The sequence below is a fragment of the Lontra canadensis genome, unplaced genomic scaffold (genome assembly GCF_010015895.1).
Source record: "Lontra canadensis isolate GAN:19392208 unplaced genomic scaffold, GSC_riverotter_1.0 scaffold1, whole genome shotgun sequence".
Classification (NCBI taxonomy): Eukaryota; Metazoa; Chordata; class Mammalia; order Carnivora; family Mustelidae; genus Lontra; species Lontra canadensis.
Window position 1 is genome coordinate 122,008,680 of NW_022630995.1, and position 20,594 is coordinate 122,029,273.

Consider the following 20,594-nt stretch of genomic DNA (forward strand, 5'->3'; position numbering starts at 1 on the left):
AAAGTGCCATGAAAAATACCATTTCTTTTCTGTGTCTGTGCCTTTGGACATGCCAGTTTACCTTCCCTGCTCTTCATCTTCATATGAAAATTTTCCTTGTCTAGATCTAGCAAACAAAAAACCAGGGTGCCCAGTTAAATATGCATTTTGGATAAACAACAAATATTTTTTAGTCTAAGTATGTCCCGTTTATTGCATGGGACATACTTAGACTAAAATATATTTGTTGTTTATCCAAAATGCAAATTTAACTGGGCATCTTATAATTTGCCTGGCAAACCTACCTTGACTCAAATTCTTCTTCCTACATGAAGTCAATTCTGATAATAGTAATAGCTAATATTTATTGAGTGTTTTCCCAGTACCAGGCATTTTGCTAGACACTTTACATCATACCTGATTCCATCCCTCCAATTAAAAGCCATCTCTTGTTCTTCCATACTTCTTTAGACCAGGTACCACTCATGGCATTTAGGAGTGTTGTAGGAGTGTTGTCCATCTGCTTCACTAGATCACAGACTTGAGAACTGACACATTTTATTGGTCTTTATGTTGTCCCAAAAGGCACGGGCCCTCACTGAGCAAGAAAACATGAATGTGGAGTTGACCAACTGCCTCCTCAGGCATTGTAAGGATGGAAAGCTTGCTATAAATGGATGAAAGCTGTGTACAAAGCAGCACCCTCCTTCACTGCTTGCTTTCTGGAAGGCTCTTTGATCAAGCTCACTCCTGATGTTGCTTTCTTGGATTTCTAGAGGCAGTTGCAAAACTCAGAGAGAGCCCTAGAGTCCATCCAGGTTCTGGAAGGCAGTGATTCCATAGGGAGTTGAGTGATATTCAATCGACAGTGTCTACTAAACTGGCAAAATGCCAGGCATGCATAGAAACTTGAGGCTCGACCTCTTCAGATGATTTTGTCTGCTCATAGGAAGTTTCCTCTCGGGAAGTGAACACAGTATATGGAAGATGTTTCCAGAGAGTAACCCAGGGGGCTTCAGGTGATTCAGTTGAACATAATCTAATCGAAAGTAAGTTAACGGAAAACAGTTTGAACAGAAAACATTCATTTGACTGACTGCCTCAGCTCTGGTGCCACATCAAGGCATTTCCAAGGTACCATCTTTAGCTGTTAGCCTTGCTGTTCCATGATATACACATGAGGAGACCCAGAAATGGTCACTTTTACTGTTCCTAGAATGTCCCAGTGCCACAAAATTTAAAGTTCCCATGCTATCTCTCCAGTGCCAGAATTCCATAACCAGACACTTTTTGTGGGGCTTTCTTTTGGCCCGACACTGTAGGATGGAGCACTGACCAGGCTGGTCCCCCTAACCCTATGAGCAAGCTGCATTATAACCTATGGAGAGAAGCAGGTTTTATTTAGCCAGGAAGCCATGCAAGTGAACAGGTGACAAATAATACAAGCTGTATCTTTTTTTTAAAGCACATGATAGTAAGGATACTTTTACAAATACAAAAATGGGGGGAAAAGTCTGAGAAATCTCCAGTTTCTTAAACCACAACCTCTGAGGTGCCTGTGGGTCAAGCTCAGTGGGTTAAGCCTCTGCCTTCGGCTCAGGTCATGATCTCAGGGTTCTGGGATCGAGTCCCGCATCAGGCTCTCTGTTCAGCAGTGAGCCTGCTTCCCCTCTCTCTCTGCCTGTCTCTCTGCCTACTTGTGATCTCTCTCTCTCTGTCAATAAATAAATAAAAATCCTTAAAAAAAACCAAACAAACCACAACATCTGTAGAGTATTTTATTTTTCCCAGAGATTACCATATCCTAATTTTTTTTTAGCTCTAATGAGAAGGATGTTTCATTTATTTGTCCTTTTGAAATTAATAAAATATCCCACAAATTAAAATTATCTAACAAATTAAAATTATCTGGTTGCTATGCCGTATTATCTGGCAGGACTGAAATGGTATATAATGTATATAAAAAGAATAGAAATTCTATAATTGTAATTATGCAAGATATTTCTGGAAAATATTCACTATGTCTTCTAGTATAGCTCTATATGAATCTGTAATTTTGTTATTGTCCTAATAACAAGAAGATAAGGTTGCTTTGACAGGCCATATTTCATCAAAACAATATTAAATGCACAATTAGAAAGTACTAAAATTAATTTCTAAAATTCGAAATGCCTAAATTCTGAAAATTTAGATACTTATGGTATCTTTTGGGGCCTCTGTCTCAGGTTTTACAGCAGACACTGATCTATAAGGGGTTCACTGGAAAACAATGGCAAGGCTACTTAGCTTTGTGTATCTGACTTTCTCTGTTTGTCTCCTGTATTTCAAGGGTGTTGCAAAAGTTGGCTTTTAACCAAGCTGTTGACTGTGAAAGGTGAATGAGTTGTTGATGATATATGTAAGAGTAACTAATGGGACATTTACATTGAGAACTCATTAGTACCCTGATGGTTCTAGATGGTTTCCCTGGAAGTTACAGTTCCAGAGAAAAGATGGGACTTTCTTTATACATACAGAAATGATTCTGAGCTGGATTTACAAAACTGAGTGGGGGAGCTTTTCTTGATCTTGTTTGTTTCTGTCACACTGCATTTCTCCTTAATTTCCTTATGCAGGAAAGAAATCTACTTTGTTGTAATTGAACGGTCTCCAAATTAATAGCCATTTAATAGAATAATTTTCAGTAATTTTAAAATCAAATTCTGTAATGTTCCAATAATATATTGATAGTTCTCTCTCTTTGTCCTGATGCATTGTTTTCATGGTCTTCTGCTTAAGCATTTTTTTCTTTTCTTTTTTTTTTTTTTTTTCTTAAATAGGCTCCATGCCCAACATGGGGCTTGAACTCAATGACCCTGAGATCAAGAGCTGGATGCTCTGCCAGCTGAGCTAGCCAGGTGCCTCAACTTCAGTACTTTTAATCAAGTTTCCACTAAGTAGTTCTGAGTATGTGTGTATGTGACATGTGTGTATGTGTTAGAGAAACAGAGAGAGAAAAAGAAACGGGGGAAGAAGGAGAAAGATGAGTTCAATGAGGTCCCTGAGTTTTTCCCACTGCTTTACTTCTTGTCATTTTTCTAACCATGTCTTCAATTAAATAATTTATTTTCAAGATAAATTAATTTTTTTACAATGTGCTTTACTAAATTGATCGAATTGTTTGTTTTGAACATGCATTGAAGTATAAAGGTTAGTTTTGAAAAGTAAAACCATTATATAGATGAATAATCAATTGATGTATTAATATCAACAATGTGGATTCATTCTAACATCATATACCTTAAGTCCATTAAATCTGGCTCTCTTCTCTGCTGGTTTCACTGTGGTTCTACTAAAGATTAGCAAACAAGATATATCAGTTGGTAATAATTTAATAATGGTATATTAAGATCTGGAGAAAGAGCATTTTTAAGTAACAGACTTTTCAGAGCAAGAAAGTATATTAAAAGTGTAAGTGAATTTAATTATCAAAATGAAGTTAATTCTTTGTGATTCTTATTGGAAATTTTAAAAAAAATTTTCTTTCTTTTCTTTTCCCTTTTTTTTTTTTTTTTTTTTTTTGAGAGAACTGGTGCAAGTGAGGGAGGGGCAGAGGGAGAGAATCTCAAGCAGACTCTCTGCTGAGCATAGAGCCTGAATTGGGGCTCGATCTCATGACACTGAGTTGAAACCCAGTCAGACACTTAACCAACTGAGTCACCCAGGCACACCTGGGGCCTCTTTTAAATGGGTCATTCCATAATAAAACCAAGGCAGTTTAAAGAATGCATTTGGGTAAAATTTTGCTTAAGTAAACAAAAAATTATTGAGAATAGCAGGAGAGAAGCCCCAGTTGGAGGATATATTACAAAATATTTGACCAGTGTACCAGAATATATGCCTTTCACTGTCAGTGTCATGAAAAATGAGGACAGACTAAGAAACTATTACAAAAGTTGACGAAGAAGATGTGGCAACTAAATGTAATATTGTATCCTGGGTAGGATCCTGGAACAGAAAAAAGACATTGGTTTTACACTGGTGAAAGGGAATAAAGTACGGCGGTGAGGGAACAGTAACTACTAGAGTCGGTTCCTTGGTCTTGACAAATAAACCATGGTGGTATAAGGTGTTAGCAGGAGAGGAAACTGGGTGACAGGTATAGGGAATTTTTTGTAGTATCTTTATAACTTCCCTGTCCCCCCCAAAAAAATTATAAAATAAAAATGTTATTAAAACATAAAGACAAAAATTATTAAAGTTTTAAAATTATATTGCCAAACTTAACTGACATTGGTTTCAGATCCCATGCAGCAATGCCAATCTTAACAGCAAAAAAACAATTTATTTTTGTTTTTATTTCCAAAGCAGTTTCATATGTTTTCTCATTTGACTCTTACCACAGCTCTGTGATGTAAGGAGAGCAAATTGGAAGGAAAACATTGCCAGTCCAAGGTCTAATTTTAAAGTTAGGTCAGATTTTTTTAAGTCACACTTTAACTATTTGCCCCCGAGCATTTGAAAGAGGCCACTTTCATCACAGAGTGGAATCTGTCCTACTGTGTTTATTTATGGGGAGTCAGCATTTAGATTTATTTAGGGAGGTTTCTCGTCTACCTGTGGTTGTTTTGTGCGTTTGAAGTTGCCAGGAAAGGAAAATCTGTCTAAGGACCTAGGAAATGAGAGTGAGGGCCAAGAATACTGGATTTTGGATTTGGGAAACACATTTTTGACCCAGTTGTAAACCCAATTAAATGTCATGATCCAAAATTTATCTCGGTTGTACCTTCAGATATTTCCCAATTAAAGAGAAATAAGCAAGAGCTTGAAATCATGCCAGCTAGCCTTCCCAAAAGTCTTTCAAATCTGATACCGAAGAGTGTTCCGCAAGTCAGTGGTCAAGCCTACTATCAGTATTTGTAAGGTGCCATGACTCAGGGCCATTTGGAACAAATCTTGTGTTTATCACTGTCTATCTTGAGTTTCTTTGTTTTCCTTCTTAAGGGAAAAATATTAATTGTCTTCTGGTATATAGACCATTGTTGGAGAGTGATTATGATTTAGGTACACTTTTATGAGATCAATTAATTCTGATAATTCCTCTGTCCTAGAATATCTTGTGAAATCTCTCTCTCAAGAACCAATATCAAGGGTCACCTGGCTGGCTCAGTTGGAAGAGCATGCAACTCTTGATCTTGGGGTTGTAAGTTCAAGCCCTATGTTGCATGTAGAGATTACTTAACAATAAAATCTTTTAAAAAAGAGAGAGAAAGAAAACAAAAGGACCAATATCAAGATTATCTTCTCTAATCACAATGCAATAAATTTAGATACTAATTAAAAATAGTTTTAAAAATCATAAGCTTTGAAACCAAGTAATATTCACTTTCTAACCCTTGGACTCAAAAGAAAATCAAGGAAGTTATAACGTACTCAGATTGTGGGCAGATCTTAACACAGTGTTGAATGAAAAAGATAGTAAGTACATTGAAGACCTTAGCAATGTTTCTCAAACTATTTGTGGGATAGAATCACTTTTGTTAAATTTCTAAACAATTACAGACCTATAGATCATAAAATGAAATAAAAATAATCACTAAAAAAGTAAAATTAAAAAAAATAAGGATGTATCAAATGTAGGCCCTAATATTTATTATTAGATTCTGAAGACATAAAATTACATTTCAATCAATATAATTCAAGCAAAGACAATATAGGAAAAAATGTTTCTACATGCGAATCCTCAATTTTTCTACCTATCTTAACACAGACCAGTAACAAAGAATTTGGGAACCAGCCAGATAATACTCATTTATAATACAATGACTTTTATATTACTTAAAAATACATAACACAATAGATCAATTTATGATTTATAAGAATGCATACAAATAAACACATCAAATCTTTTGAAATGATTTTTATTAAGGAGATAGAAAGAAGAAAAGGAAATTTCAATAAAAGAGAATCAATCAGTCAAGAGAGTAACCCAGCACAGATGAATGAGAATGGTGTTACCAGGATTATGATTAACTCAACCTCTGCCTCTGAGGGAGACACACATGACAACACACAACACACACAGATGTATAAAACAATCTTTTTCATATTCTTAGTCTCTTTATCAACAACTTATTATTATCCATCTACTTTATCTCCTTTTACTGACTTTAACTCTTTTTCTGCACTCTTTTGGAGCTATATCAAAATGTTAAAAAATCATCAGGGAGGGGCACCTGAGGGGCCAGTTGATGGTTGAGCATCTGCCTTTGGCTCAGGTCCAGATCCCAGGGTCCTAGTATGGAGCCCTGTGTTAGGGTAAGGGGTTCCTTGCTCTAGGGGAAGCCTGCTTCTCCCTCGACCTCTGCCCCTCCCCCCACTTGTGCTGTCTCTTTCCCTCTCTCTCTCTCCCTCTTTCTCTCTCTCAAATAAATAAGATCTTTAAAAAAGAAATTATCAGGGAAATACATTTTCTCCAGGGTTAAGTGTGTACTTTGTTTTTCACGCTTATCAACTGAATAAATCAAAGATATCAACCATAAATACCTTGGCTAGTTTACATTGGTTAGAGTGAGTCAAAAAATGTTAGGTCTTGTAATGTCCTCAAGTGTGTTGTCTATACTTATATTCTTCATTTCTCACTTTCAACCCACCCACAAATCTGAAACATAATCTTTATGACTATTAAACATAAAAGGAATTGGGGGGAAAAAAAGCTACAGCCTTTCAGAGATATGTTTTAAAATCTTTATATTTGTTCAGTAAATGATTACTCCAGCTAGTTGATTAAAGAACTCTGCCTTGTGTTTGCATGACCTAAAGTTATGGCATCAGTATGCCTGTACAAGGACCTTCCTCTTTGGAAGCTCTCCTCTGTAGGTTTTTCAAACTGTGGGACCATGCACATCTGTTTTGCACTTAGGCTTCTATTTATTTCTATTCTATTTATTCACTATTTTGCAGTGACCTTAGGTCTTGTATATCTAGGAAAGGGCTGAGTGAGTTACCTATGTCTTGAGTTGTGAAGAAAAATAATCTGTCTCTATGAAAACTCAAACTCTTTGTTTCACTTAAAAATAGATTTTTTTACAGTTTATCAAGATAATCCTTTCTATTTCTGTTTTGTTTGTGGAGACATGATCCAACTGGGTCTGGAAGTATTTATTTATTTATTATTTATTTATGCTTTATTTCTTAAACTGTAGCCCTTTGATATTTACCACTGAATAGTAGTAACTAAACAAATAGGATTTTGTAGTTTATCTGTTTTTCTCTATCTCACTGGGTTTTAAAATTAACTTCAAATTTAATATGTACTCATTATAGCAAATCAAAGAATACAGAGGTATATAAAGAAAAAGTCAGATGCTCCTCTCTGCCAGTCAGTCTTCCTCTAACAATCAATGCTAGATTATCCAACATGTAGACCAACTATGTATTCAGGACACTCATAAAAACAGGGAGCTCCAAAATGTTTTTGAAAAAAATTTTGTAATTGATATTTTAGAAGAAGCACTGGACAAATGATCATGGGAAAAATCAGCAATTTTTGGATTTCTTTATATTAATTTTGTGGTTTAGTATTAAATTTTACATTAGATTTGTTGGGGAAAATGAATGTGTACAAAGAATGTATACATGTCAAGATTGCATTTTGCTCAAAATGTATATTCATAGATACTTTTTACATAATTATCACTGTAGAGTTGTTTCTCATCCTAAAATTTCACTTATTATTTTCTAAACGTTTCCATGTTCATATAGAGATATTATACTCATTAGGTAATCACTGCATTCGATTCTGTTGTACTAATCATCTTGTTTGACAATTCTTCCACAGTTATATATTTTTTAAATTTTTCTCTTAGACATATGGTTACATTAGATTTCTGTACATAGATATTTTCTTTTTCAAAAATAATTTTCTTGGGATAAATCACTGAAGTGATATTATCTCCAAAAAAAGTTGTGTATATGTGCTGCCGAAGCAAGCACTCCAAAAAAAGTTGTGAATACTAATACAACTTTTCTTACCTGACCAGATTGCTCACCCAGAGGATTTTATAGATTCACAAAGGGAGACTGTATGCATTCTGAGTTTAAAAATGGTTTGAAGTATGACGAGGTGGGAGCAGGCAAGGTTGAAGGCAATGTGGAGGACAGGAAGGAGATGACCACCATTATCCTGACAGGAGATGCTCTATGTCCCCCCCAAAATGGTGGCAGTGGATAATAGAGAAGAAGAATATAATAAATATTTAGCAGCTGGGTTTGGCAGGCTTGATGATATGGGGAAGGAAGAATAAGGAAGACTGGAAGATGAGTGGCTAGGTTGTTTGCAACATGAGAACTGGATAGAATAGAACAGGTTTGGGAGGAAGGAGGATAGTACTATGTACAATATCCCCACTAACCAGCATGGTGGCTAGTACAATGAAGGCCTTCAGTAAGTGTTAGTTGAATGAGTTCTCCATGCATATATAAATGAATGAGTGTTACACACAGTGAATCAGTGTTCATCTCAGGCCCTCACAGGTATTTGGTTGTATACCTAGAAGTTGATTTAATGCTTTTAACTCCTTATTAGGGTATTTTAAAATCAGGACTCATGACAACAAGGAGGTGAGAGAATTAAAAACTGTGGAAAGGAAGATAATCTTTAAGGAATACATTTAGTATGGGGAAAAAAAACTGTGGAGAGGAAGATAATCCAAAGCCAAAGCTGAGGACTATAAAACAACGAGATCCTCCTCTCATGAAATCAGTCAGTTACTTTACATGGTTCACTTTCTGCCAACTACATAGACTTTGCTATTCCTTACAGAAAGTTGCCAATTCCTATCTCTGGCTGCTCAGATCTCAATATCCCTGGATTCAGAATGAAGTTATGGTTCCATTCCACTCACTTCATTAGTTACCAGTGAGAGACAGAATGGATTATTCCCTAAAGCTTACTGTTCTGAATTGTGTGCAATCCTCTCAGAATGCCCACATCTGGCTACAGGGGTCTGGAGCTAAAAGGTTTTTCTGACAGAATCCTCAGACAACCTTCTAGTTCCAGTTTTACTTTGGGTACCATGAACCTTGGTTATGTGATTGTGTCTTGTGCTATGTTCTTATACCAAATTTTGTCTCTAAGGCCTAAACTGTATTCTCCTGTATTTGTCTTATACTCCCGGAAGACAAAGGCCATGATTTCCATTTTCTTCATAACTCCCTCAGAGTCAAGAATAAGGTTCATCATAAACTAAGAACTCAGCAACTACTGATGATTGCCCAACTGGAATTACTGATTTGAAGGAAAATGAAGGTTTTTAATGATCAATAAAACATACCATGTTTCTAGTTTTAGGAAACAAAATGTTTATTGAAATGGAATGTACATAAATTATCACCAGCATAAAACTGTTAGTGAAGTTTTCAATATTGGTTCTTTTTACTCTTAAAATGAAGTGAGGCTTTGTAAGTCCATTGTCCCAAAGGAAAAATACTATATTTCTCTGTTCAGATAAAGTCCTTTAAAAAAAGATCACTTTTGAAATGGTCTTTTAGATGTCTCCAGCCTATGACCAAAACAAAAATAAAAAGATATAATTCTCTCTGCTTAAAAAGAAGAATTAAACATGAGTGATATGGGGGCAATAAACATGAAAAAAATACTTAGGCATTTGAAATGCTAGAATTTACTCTGATTTTATTAGTATAAACTAAAATATATAAGAAATAATACAAACAAATCTCCAAGACAAAATGACATGTTAATGAAATGCAAAATATGGCAACAGTTTTATTATTATGTATTTAAGAAATAAGCTAAAACATTATCTTCTTAAATAAACAAATTTTAAACAACTCTGAGTTCAGTTATTTGGGAATATAATCCAAAGTGAGTTTTAGTTTCCATCTAAAGCTAAATACTCTTAATAAAAGACTTAAAATTAATAATTATAATAAGAGAAAATAAAACTTTCAGAAAAGTTTCTGAAACTTTGTGGACTAACAGAAATTAACAGTCTAATTCTCGGGGTAAAGTGATTTAGTCATATTCTATTTCAACATGGTGTTCTGGTCCAACCTGTTTGGATCCCCCTAGGTGGTGCTGCTGTCCTTCTCCAATGGCTAATCTGTTGAATGGGATTATCTTCATGGTAGTTTTCTTCATGGAATACCACCGGGATTGCCAAGTTGCCCAAATAATGCCATTATCATAACCATTAGGAGTAGATGTTTTTGAGTAAGTGCCACCTAAAACAAATTGTAGATATACATATAATTGCTATTGAATTTCCTTGCCTCAGAAAGTTTATAAAGAATGACTTATTACAAAATACGCTGTCACTTACATCAAATTTATAGTTACCTACTATCTGAAAAATCCCTAATGATTCCTAAAATCGTGATTTACAATTGAAATACATTTATTACGAATCAACCTCTTATATCTATATTGTACTTCGTGGTCACATCCATACTAAATGTATTCCCTAATAACAGGGCTAGAACCCCAAATTGCCCCAATCAGTCTCTCTTCCTGAGCTTAGCCATCCTGGAATCAGCTATTATGGACCATCTTTCCACAAGCAAGTTAGAATGGCAGAAGTCACAATTGCTGACTAGATGACCTCAAGTCATCTAAAAACACAATCTCACTGAAAAGTATTAGGACTTTAGAAAACAGTTCTGGAAAGTTACTTTACATCTCCATTATACAGTGAAGACCACATTGATTTGCCTTCTCCTTGTCCTTGGCCATCAGATCTTATGTAATTTTGTAAAGGATTGTCTGAGTCCAATACTGGAGTGTACCACAGCCTATCAACAATGTTATTCTGAGTCATGTGGATCAAACACCTACCCTGAGGGTGTCTTTTAATTACATGGTTTGTAGGTGCAAAAATATGTTAGGTTTCCTTAAAAAAAAAAAGAATGCTGTGAAAATAAAAGGTAAATTTAAATAGCTTTTAAGAGGATTATGAATCATCTATTGGCTAGCACAGTACCCGGAGGAGGTAAGATTGCTTATCTTAATGGATCTTTCAGAATCAGTAGAGCCTCCCCAACACATAATTGTTGGGTAGTAATAATCGTTTGTCATTAAGTTTAGTATTTGGAAATATTCTTGCCTTAGAGCAAACTACAGTTTGTTACCCCCATTCTAAAATAAGTGCCTACACTTTTCAGGCTGGACTCCTTTTCTTTCAAGCTTCCATGGAACCATGCCCTTATCATTACTTCCCTGCTCTTCACTCTGTTCCTTCAGACACCTGCTCACTGCCCGCTGGTTATATCTATCACGTAGCTCATGGGAAGCTGCACCAGGCTTGGTGTTAACAAGCACAAATATGATAATGTTAGTCCACCCAGATCACACATATGTCTAGATGTCTAGAAGAGATATCATAACCCAACGTGGTAGATCTCTTCTAGAGAGGCCAATTTCTGTGGAAGTTTAGTATTATCCAATTTTGGTTTAAAATGAAAAACTATGTATTAAGCCCCCAACTTCTTTACTAATTATTTCTCACTTTCTAATATTATTTTTTACCTTTTATAAAGATACAGACTATATACTAATTCACATATGTAAGGAAGAAAGCCATACCTTGGTAATAAACTCCGTTGAGGTGGCCAGCGTGACACTTGTTCATCCACCAACCAGATCCATCTTGTTCGGCACAGTTTCCGTCGTACTTATCATTGTCGTTGTCCCAGGTACTGAACTGCATGCCATTGTGGGATGTGAAAAATTTATCACTAGGGTCATCGCCAAAATCATAGCCATCAAAGGCATCTCCGGCATCTCCACCAATAAAGTAAGCATATGTCAGGCGGTATTTGTCAGCTTCAGGTCCCACCTTGAACATGGCATAGTCTGCAGTACTATAAAGAAGAGAATAGAGACATCACATCTTCACCCTCATTAGGGATCTCAGAAGTTCCCTTTTCCATAGGAAAATTGTTTGGAACTTTTAACTTTGCTTCTTAAGTCTGAAATGTGCTCACTGAATCAAATTTTATGCAAATCTGGCAAGAGGTGATGGATGTGTGAGCCAGTTCAGAGCTCATCAACACCACAATCAGGGGTGCCTGGGTCGCTCAGTGGGGTAAAGCCTTTGCCTTCGGCTCAGGTCAGGATCCCAGGCTCTCTGCTTAGTAGGGAGCCTGGTTCCTTCTCTATCTGCCTGCTTCTCTGCCTGCTTGTGATCTCTGTCTGTCAAATAAATAAATAAAATCTTTTTTAAAAATCTTAAAAACAAACAAACAAAAACACCACAATCGGTATAGAAGCATCTAGAAGAATTGGTCTAGAAGTTTTTAGGGCATCCCAGTGAAAACTAAGAACATTAGCCTATACTTTTTGCCTATAGAATCCTAATATCAAATCCAGGTGTGTGGATGAATCTGACTATTTCTTATTTTCCAACTTTCCCTAAGTATTTAGCATTACAAGCAGTTATCATAAACCACAGCAAAGGGCGCTGAGTGATCATTAATTAATGCACCAAACTTGAAGGAGCTACAGCTCTATTAGCCTCTCGTGGTACCTTGAAGGATGAGGTCTGAAAGGGATTTTTCTTTCCCAAAGCAGTGTGATAGTGACAAGAAGGAGGGCTTCCTACAGCATCACACTGAAGAAATGGTCCCTGTGTGGCCCACAAAATATAAGTTGTAGGATCAGAGAGCGATTCTTCCCTGGGAAAAGTTGTGAGTAAAGGCCAGAATTCTATGGAGTGCAGGAAAGAATGGGCTTTGGTGTATGAATAGAAATTTTCAGAAAATATTTTGCTTCCTCCCTAATCTCCAGTACTTGGAAATTGGAAGGTGTACTCATAGAGGAAGGTCTGCTGACTGTGGTACTTCCTGATTAAAAAAAAAAAAAATACAGGTTGGGAGACAATATATTTCATTATTTCATAAATATATCAAAATTATTAAATTTTTTTCTACATTTTAACGAGGAATGTTATGCTCAAATCTCCCAGGTTACTATGAGCATAGAGGAGACTTTATCTCACCAAAGGAGCTAGCTGATTTAATTTTAGGGTTGCTCATTGGATTGACTGAATGAATTGTCATTAAAACACCAGGAAATTAGAAGATTCTGGATTCACTTTTCAACCAGAATACCATTAAAAGGATAGGCTGTAGGGTCAACTATGTGAGTTTAAATCCAAGTTTTACCATTTACCAGCAATGTGACCTTGGGAAGGTTAATCTCTAAAATGACATTAATAATAGTACCTTCCTCATGAAATAGTTATCTGGATTAGATTAAGTTATAATTTCATGCTCAATGCCTGGTACTTATTAAGTTCTCAGTAAATATTAGCTATTATTCTGTATGTTTCCAGGGTAAGTAGATTACACCAAAACATTCTCCATCCTGGATGGGGACTATCTCTTTGAATTACCCAAGATCCAAACGGACTCCTGGGGAAAATGGTTGGATGTGCTCTTGCATTTGTCAGACTGTCTTTCTCTCGGCCTATTGAAAACTGGAAAGTGCACATTCCAGACAGCGTCTACAACAAAAAAATGAAGTCCTTTCTAAATAGTACCTGGTTCTGCCATTCCAGTCCTCCAACTGTATTCTTAATGCGTATGGTATGACCGACTGTGTGCTTATCAAATGAATCTTCTCATTTCCCAGCCAAAATTCTGTGTTTCCAGTTGGAGACAGATGTCCAAATCCTTCTTTGTATTGAATCCAATTTTTCTTGAAATCCAGACTGCCATCAAGCCTCTAAGTACATAATCGCATGGACAAAAGGAAAGAGTGGATTATCAGTGCACATAAAGAAGATGCTATAAATACCTTGTTGAAAATCTGGACAGTATGATTCCACTATTTACAAAGTGAACTTGGGCAAGCTGCCTTAGTTTCCTCATCAGTAAAATTAGAATAATGGTGCCAATTTCTTATTGTTGCAGGATTACACCAGAGAATTAAGAGAAATACTGAAAGGAGTGTCTGGTACATAGAAAATTCTAAATCAGTGGTAGTTTTAAAAAGGCACTTAGAGGACTTCAGAACCCCAACTTGATATTGCTGATTTTTTTACTGATGGTGGAAAGGTCAGCCCATTACTCAGTCTGTGTATGTGGAACAGCACTTCCGTCACTCACTCTCTCTGAGCACCCCCTGCAGGATTAGTTGTAACAGTGATCAAAGATCAACATGGTTAAAGTATCTGCAATGGGTGTCTGGCTCTGGCAGAGGCAAAAGAGGATGCTTGTCTTGGAATAGCCCAACTGTATCCTCTCAGGGACTTTATCTTCTTGTGATGGGCAACCTTAGATCTTGAGCTACCTGATTCAAGAGGTCTCTTTCGGTTCTTTGTCATTCTGCTACTGTGATGATATGCTCTCATGAATCTACAACATCAGTGCCAATACACTATTGAGTCAAAAGCACAGACTGGAACCAGACTGCCTGGAGTCCAGTCCTAACTGTGTTACTTATTATGTGAACTTGGGCAAGTTGTTGACCCTCTTGTGACTAAGTTTCCTCCTCTCTAGAGGTAATGATTGTACCTCATTGGAAAGTGGAGACATTGTGAGAACTGAGTTCATGTTCACAAAGTGCTTGCAAAAGTATCTGGCATATGGCAGATGTTGATCTGAGTGTTATTATATATGCACGGGGAGGGGGGTACCTTCTGCAGCACTGTCCATCCATTTCCAGATCCATCAATTTCACAGTAAACTAAGAACTGCTGGTTAGCTTTCAGAGGTTTGATAAAGTAAAGCCCACTCTCCTTGGCTCCCTTATTGGCAATGTCTTGACAATCTGAAGAAGGCAGAGAAGGAGGCGAAGAAGGAGAAGAATGTTTTACTGTGCTTTGAACTCCCTGTTAGACTGTTCCAGTCTTCACGATGAGCTTTTCACAGTGTTGCAAACTATTCACGTGCCCCCAAAACATTTTCTTACCTCTCACATCATCATTCCTTTCAAACTAGTTTTAGCTGCTCAAGAAAATTCTAAGCAAATCAATACTTTAGACTTACTGGCTAATCATTTTCCAAATTATTCCTATATATTCCTATAAACACTTTTCAGATTAGTCCTATACATTCTTATACATTCTCCTTTGCTTTGTATATTTGCTGTGATAAGAATCATCCCAATATAAACATTTCACTTACCTTTCCCAGTTGTATCATGTATTTGTACTGTGTCTCTACAAGGTTCCTGACACTTTGCTTCAAGCTGGGCTACCTTCTGTTTCAGGTTATTGATCTTTTGGTTATTTGAATTATATATTTCCTGTAAAAATCTACAAACAGAAGAATAAGGTAATGGAGTTATTCCTTTCAGAGCAGTAATTCTGTATTTTCTTTACAAAATACTTTATGTTCTCAAGAAGTACTTCCTGATAAATTCATTCTTGGAAAAATTACAAAATTATGTTACTGAATTGAAGTTCTAAGCTTTGGGGGAAAGAAAATAAGAGAGTCCTTGTCAGTGAACGATGTCATCTTAAGAAATCATCCTGATTTTTTTTTTTAAAGTAGACTCCACGCCCAGCATGGAGCCCAACATGGAGTTTGAACTCACGACCGTGAGATCAAGGCCTGAACAGAGATCAAAAGTGGGCTGCTTAACCAACTCAGGTGCCGTGGTCATCCAGGTTTTTAACTCTCCTGCAAAAAGGGCAGCAGAGAACAACCTACTGAGTGAGGAACCTGGTTAATAGGAAAACCACCTGGTATTTCTTAGGACAGAACATTCATAGGGAAGGAAATGTTCTGCTCAGTAACTCACAGGGACCGAAGCTGTTCCTTCTCACTGAGATATATTGAGGGTTGATTTATGGACTTCAGTCTGTGACTTACATGGGACACATATCTGGGGCATTATTTTACATAAAATAGAAAAGACACTTTCTTTTTCTTTTTAATGTTTCCATTTACATAGCTTTGGAAAGAGTCTGAGGGAAGTACAAATCTGTTTTTATGATTTCTCACAGGGTTGCCTGTACATACTCAGAAATGACAGAAAACTACTTATAACGCACAGACTGTTGTATCTTTCTTTGAAGTAAAGAAGGACAGACAAACTATTGACCACTTTTTTCTCTCCCAAGCCTTAAAAAGTTTCTGCACAATAGTGTCCTTGAACTTCAATGATGGACAATAATAATGCAAATTATAGTGCTAATAATAACCACAAAACTAATGGCCTTTGATACCAAAAAGAAGCTAGATCCCTTCTGGGTCACTTCAGCCACCATTTAACTCAATTTCCTATGCTACTTTGAGAACAACCGAAGGGGTAAAATTGAGTAAGAAACTAAACTGTATCTGAGACCCTATGCTCAGAAAGTCTGTGAGTCCTAGGAAGTTATTAACAGATACATTTTACTTTTAAGTGAAGAGAAGAGAATACACGATTGCAGGTCCAATGTGCCATGATTGACACTTGCCTTACAATGTTTGTTATGCTTGATTTCTTAAAACACATTTTTTGCTGCTCTGCCTCCAGTATAATATAGGATTGTAGCCAAGATCCTCCCTCTACCTCTGCTTACTAATTTCCCCGCCACTTATTTGTTGGCATTTTTAGTAAAAGAATTTCATTTCCAACAACCAAATTCCCATCAGTTTAAATTTATGTTGTAAGTCCAAGATGGGTGATGGTTGACCGTTTTGATAATTCTGGTCAGAACAGCATTTGGAGACATATAGAACACCTTTCTCCCATATGATCATTAAAAATCAGGGGCGCCTGGGTGGCTCAGTGGGTTAACCCGCTGCCTTCGGCTCAGGTCGTGATCTCAGGTTTCCTGGGATCGAGTCCCGCATCGGGCTCTCTGCTCAGCAGGGAGCCTGCTTCCCTCTCTCTCTCTCTGCCTGTCTCTCTGCCTACTTGTGATCTATCTCTGTCAAATAAATAAATAAAATCTTTAAAAAAAAAAAATCAGTTATAACCCGGTGCAGTTCATAGCGCACTAAAAACTCCCACTTCTACTGTGTTCAGGATGGTCAGGCATAATGCCAGTTGGATTTCGTAAGCGGGGAAAAATAAAAAGGTTACTTCCACCGAAGCTTGGAATATTGAATAACAACTAAGCCCACTATGGAGATTAAATGAAAACAAAAATGCTTACCGAATATTTGATTCGTGTGATCCAACCAATGCCTCGTATTTTATAATTTCTTCCATCATTTTCTTGGAATCCTTAGTAGCACTCACAATCCTGTCTGTAACATGGGATCAGAGACAGAAGAAGATGTAAGCAAATGGAAGCACTGATACGCAGCGAAAGAACAGCACAAAGCATTGTCTCAGCTGTATTTCGTTTCTCACTTGGCTTTGGTGGCTCATTGGGATTATAGGTGACTTGGATTGACTTGATCAGTTCTTTGGCTTCTGCTGTTTTGTTTTCAATTCCTGTGAAGTGGTCTTCCAAACTCCGTAGATCATTGTCCACACCGGTATGGTAAGTGGACAGGAAATCTGCAATTCCACAGGTAGTTGGGCAATAACTACCCTGAGAATACAACAAGAGAGTGATTAGAAATCTTGATTTTTAAAAAAAGTTTGCATAAAGTCTACTAATAAAAACAGGTAAAACCTAGATGATGTTTTTAAAAAAAAAGTTTAAAATGCCAAATGGTATTTATGAGAGAATCCCTTCTCTCCCTCTGATCCTCCCCACTTCACCCACAGTGAGAAACATGAAAACTACTTACAAATCTTTCATCTAAGATGCAGCAGTTGTCTCTGGTAGCAACGTACTGGAGGAGAAAAACAAAGAAATGTCACTAGTGTAGCACAGCTTTTCTTACTTTTTTCAGCTGTCTGTGTAACACAACCATGTTAACAGCGCACTTACTGCCAGGCATGTAGGGAGCAGTAGAAGAGAATAGAAGTAGAGAATTAAACCCTGGGGGTTCAAGGACCAAGTCATGATGTCTGAGCACCCAGTGCTCCGAGCCCTGTCCTGTCAGCGCTGTAGCCTCTGGAGTTCCCCTTGTCCCTTTATGTAAGCTCCAAGGATGGCCAGCACAGCCAGTGGCTGGGGCTGATCACGGGGCTGTCTTTCCAGTAAGGCGGGGAGATCTTTCCCGTCTTTTTCCTCATCCTGGCTCCCACCCCACGCTCAGTCAGGTTCGCAGCTTTGGCACACAGGGTGTAAACTCCTCCTTTTTGGCTCAGCTCAAACTTTCTCCCATGAAACACACATTCACCTGCAAAGATTGGTGAAGCCTTAGCTCTTGCTGGGCGAGGGGAGGGGCGAGGGGGCTGCGTGTTGCAACCACTTCCAGTAGGGGCTGAGAGCAAACACGGAGGGCTGACCTCGAGGAGAACAAACCCGCCCCAACCTGAAGAGGAAGCCTGGTACCATGATCTAACTCAGAGCAAGTCTTTTCTTGGCCAAGAGAGGAGGTGTTAAACCTATTTTTAACCTGTGGCTGTGGCAGAAGGAGACTTTGCCTGCCTGGTGGAAGCAGCAGGTCCCAATTGGGCAATATTCCCAGGAATGAATGAGTGACTTGGGAATATATTCCTGCCCCTCTGTGTCGACCATTTACTTTGTTCTTGGTTTTTGTTGTTGTTGTTGTTTCAGTTGCGATGTAATTGATAGATAACATTACATTCATTTCAGGGGGACAACTTGCTGATTTGACATTTGTATATATTGCAAAACGATCACCATCATAAGTTTAGTTAATATTCGCACTAGTTACAAAATACTTTTTCCCCTCCTTGTATGGAGAGTTTTCAAAATCTACTCTCTCAACCACTTTCAAATATGCAGTGCAGGGTTATTTCACCATGGTATATCACCATGCAGTGCATTATAGCCCCAGGATGTGTTTTATAACTGGAAGTTTGTACCTTTTGACCAGCTTCCCCCCGTACTCTGACCACCAACCCAGGCTCTCCATTTGCTGGGGGGCGATGAAGCTCCGCTCTTCCCTTTGCTGGAAGAACTAGCTGGTGCGGCGTCACATCCGCTACAGAGGGGAACAGGAACTTACTCTGTTTCCCCCAAGGATCCATCTTGTTTCCTCAGAGGAAAACCTGGATATAGGGGTTAGGAAATGCCACATCCCGTATGTGTGACTAGAAGCATAGCTGGAGGAAAAGGGCAAAATGAGGTATTAAGGAGGGGCTGTCCCTTTTTGCGCTGCCCCTAGAGTTTCCTTGTATATTGGGAAAACATGTTTATCTTCCTCTCCTATTGATAATTTATAATTGTGCATTACCACTATTATTAATACCCCTGTTTTTTATCATCCCTCATTTGGCCCTCTGAAACCAAGCTTACTGCAAATTTTAATTAAATATATTAATGGGAGAAATACATCTAGATTAGAAGAAATACTAACACTTCGCTGTTTAATCCTTACAAAGGAGTTTTCATTTTTACTTAAAACAGAGGCCAGTGTGTAAATAATCCATAATCATCATAACAAAGTGAATATAACAAAATCAAGTGTGTTGCCTTTTTTTTCCCTCTTAATGGCTGTCCTCTCTGACTTACTGGTAATTGCCAATCACATCACCATACCCCCAGCCCATCTTCTTCACCCTCCTTATCTACTCATCTAATTAGTTGTCAAAACTTGCTACTAAAATTCTTTCCCACTGTCACTGTTACTTTCTTCCCACTTTCTATTTTCATGGTCAACACCCTAGTGGAGCCTCCTTAATTCTTTTCTACACTGCTTGTGTAGAATGCTTGCTAACTGACTCCCCTTCCAACATTCTAGTTACTTCTGGTTCCAAACCATTCATCACACTGTTGACAGATGCCTCTTCCTATAAATGTAGCTCAGATCCTGACATTCACCTGCTCAAATACCTTTAATGACAACCTTATCTCCCATCATAGGGCATGTAAACATAAGAAATGTCCTTCCTACCTTTGCTGCATTTTCTCTCCTGATTCTATTTCCTATACCCTCTAGTCCAGCCAGACCAAATTGTATAACCTCCCGGTAGGATGCACCATCCAGTCCTACCTCTCACATAGTGTTCTTCCTATTATATGTCACTGTCTGCCTAGATTGACTTCATACAGACTCCTGCATCCCAGGCTGTCAAAATCCTACATAACCCAATTCTGGAGGCCCCCTCTTTCATAGCACTTAGAGCAATTTTCTGTTGTGTATATACATGCTGTGGCCGATTTATTAGATTGTAATCTTAATTTCATGTATACTGCACTGATCATAGTAATATTTAACACTCAGTAATGATTTGATGACATTGAATTGAACTGGGCATTCTCATTGAGAATGAGCCTTTATAATTTTTCAATTATGGCATTAGTCTACTGTTAGGACAATTGGGAAGCTATCTGGGAAAAAAATCAAGTGTCATGCGTACCTAGCTTCTTAAGCCAAAAACAAATTCCAGATTAGTGGGTCCCTGGGTGGCTCAGTTGGTTAAGTGTCTGCCTTCTTTGGCTCAGGTCATGATCCTGGGGTCCGGGGACATTGGGCTCCCTGCTCAGCGGGGAGTCCACTTCTCCCTTTGCCCCTCACCCCACTTGTGCTCTCTCTCTCTCAAGTAAATAATAAAATCTTTTTTTATCCCAGATTAAATAATTATTTAAATATAAAAATAGTGGAAAAATAATAAATCATTCATAATAATTGAGTATGGAGGTCTATTTAAA

At 37.6% G+C, this 20,594-nt stretch overlaps 1 protein-coding gene across 2 annotated transcripts; it reads right to left on the reverse strand.

Annotated features, from left to right (window-relative positions):
• Positions 1 to 9,303: 9,303 nt before the first annotated feature.
• On the reverse strand, positions 9,304 to 17,875 carry FGG (fibrinogen gamma chain). Of its 2 annotated transcripts, XM_032862661.1 has the most exons (10): positions 17,799 to 17,875; positions 17,656 to 17,700; positions 17,270 to 17,453; positions 17,070 to 17,163; positions 15,106 to 15,236; positions 14,616 to 14,749; positions 13,518 to 13,702; positions 11,561 to 11,838; positions 10,034 to 10,203; positions 9,304 to 9,521 (listed from the first exon to the last, which is right to left on the reverse strand). In XM_032862661.1, the coding sequence occupies exons 1-10, from the start codon at positions 17,871 to 17,873 to the stop codon at positions 9,507 to 9,509; spliced, it is 1,311 nt and encodes a 436-aa protein (XP_032718552.1). In that variant the 5' UTR covers positions 17,874 to 17,875; the 3' UTR covers positions 9,304 to 9,506. The 2 variants fall into 2 exon arrangements, with proteins under 2 accessions (XP_032718552.1, XP_032718543.1); XM_032862652.1 differs by lacking the exon at positions 9,304 to 9,521 and having other exon boundaries at positions 9,636 to 10,203.
• Positions 17,876 to 20,594: the final 2,719 nt, after the last annotated feature.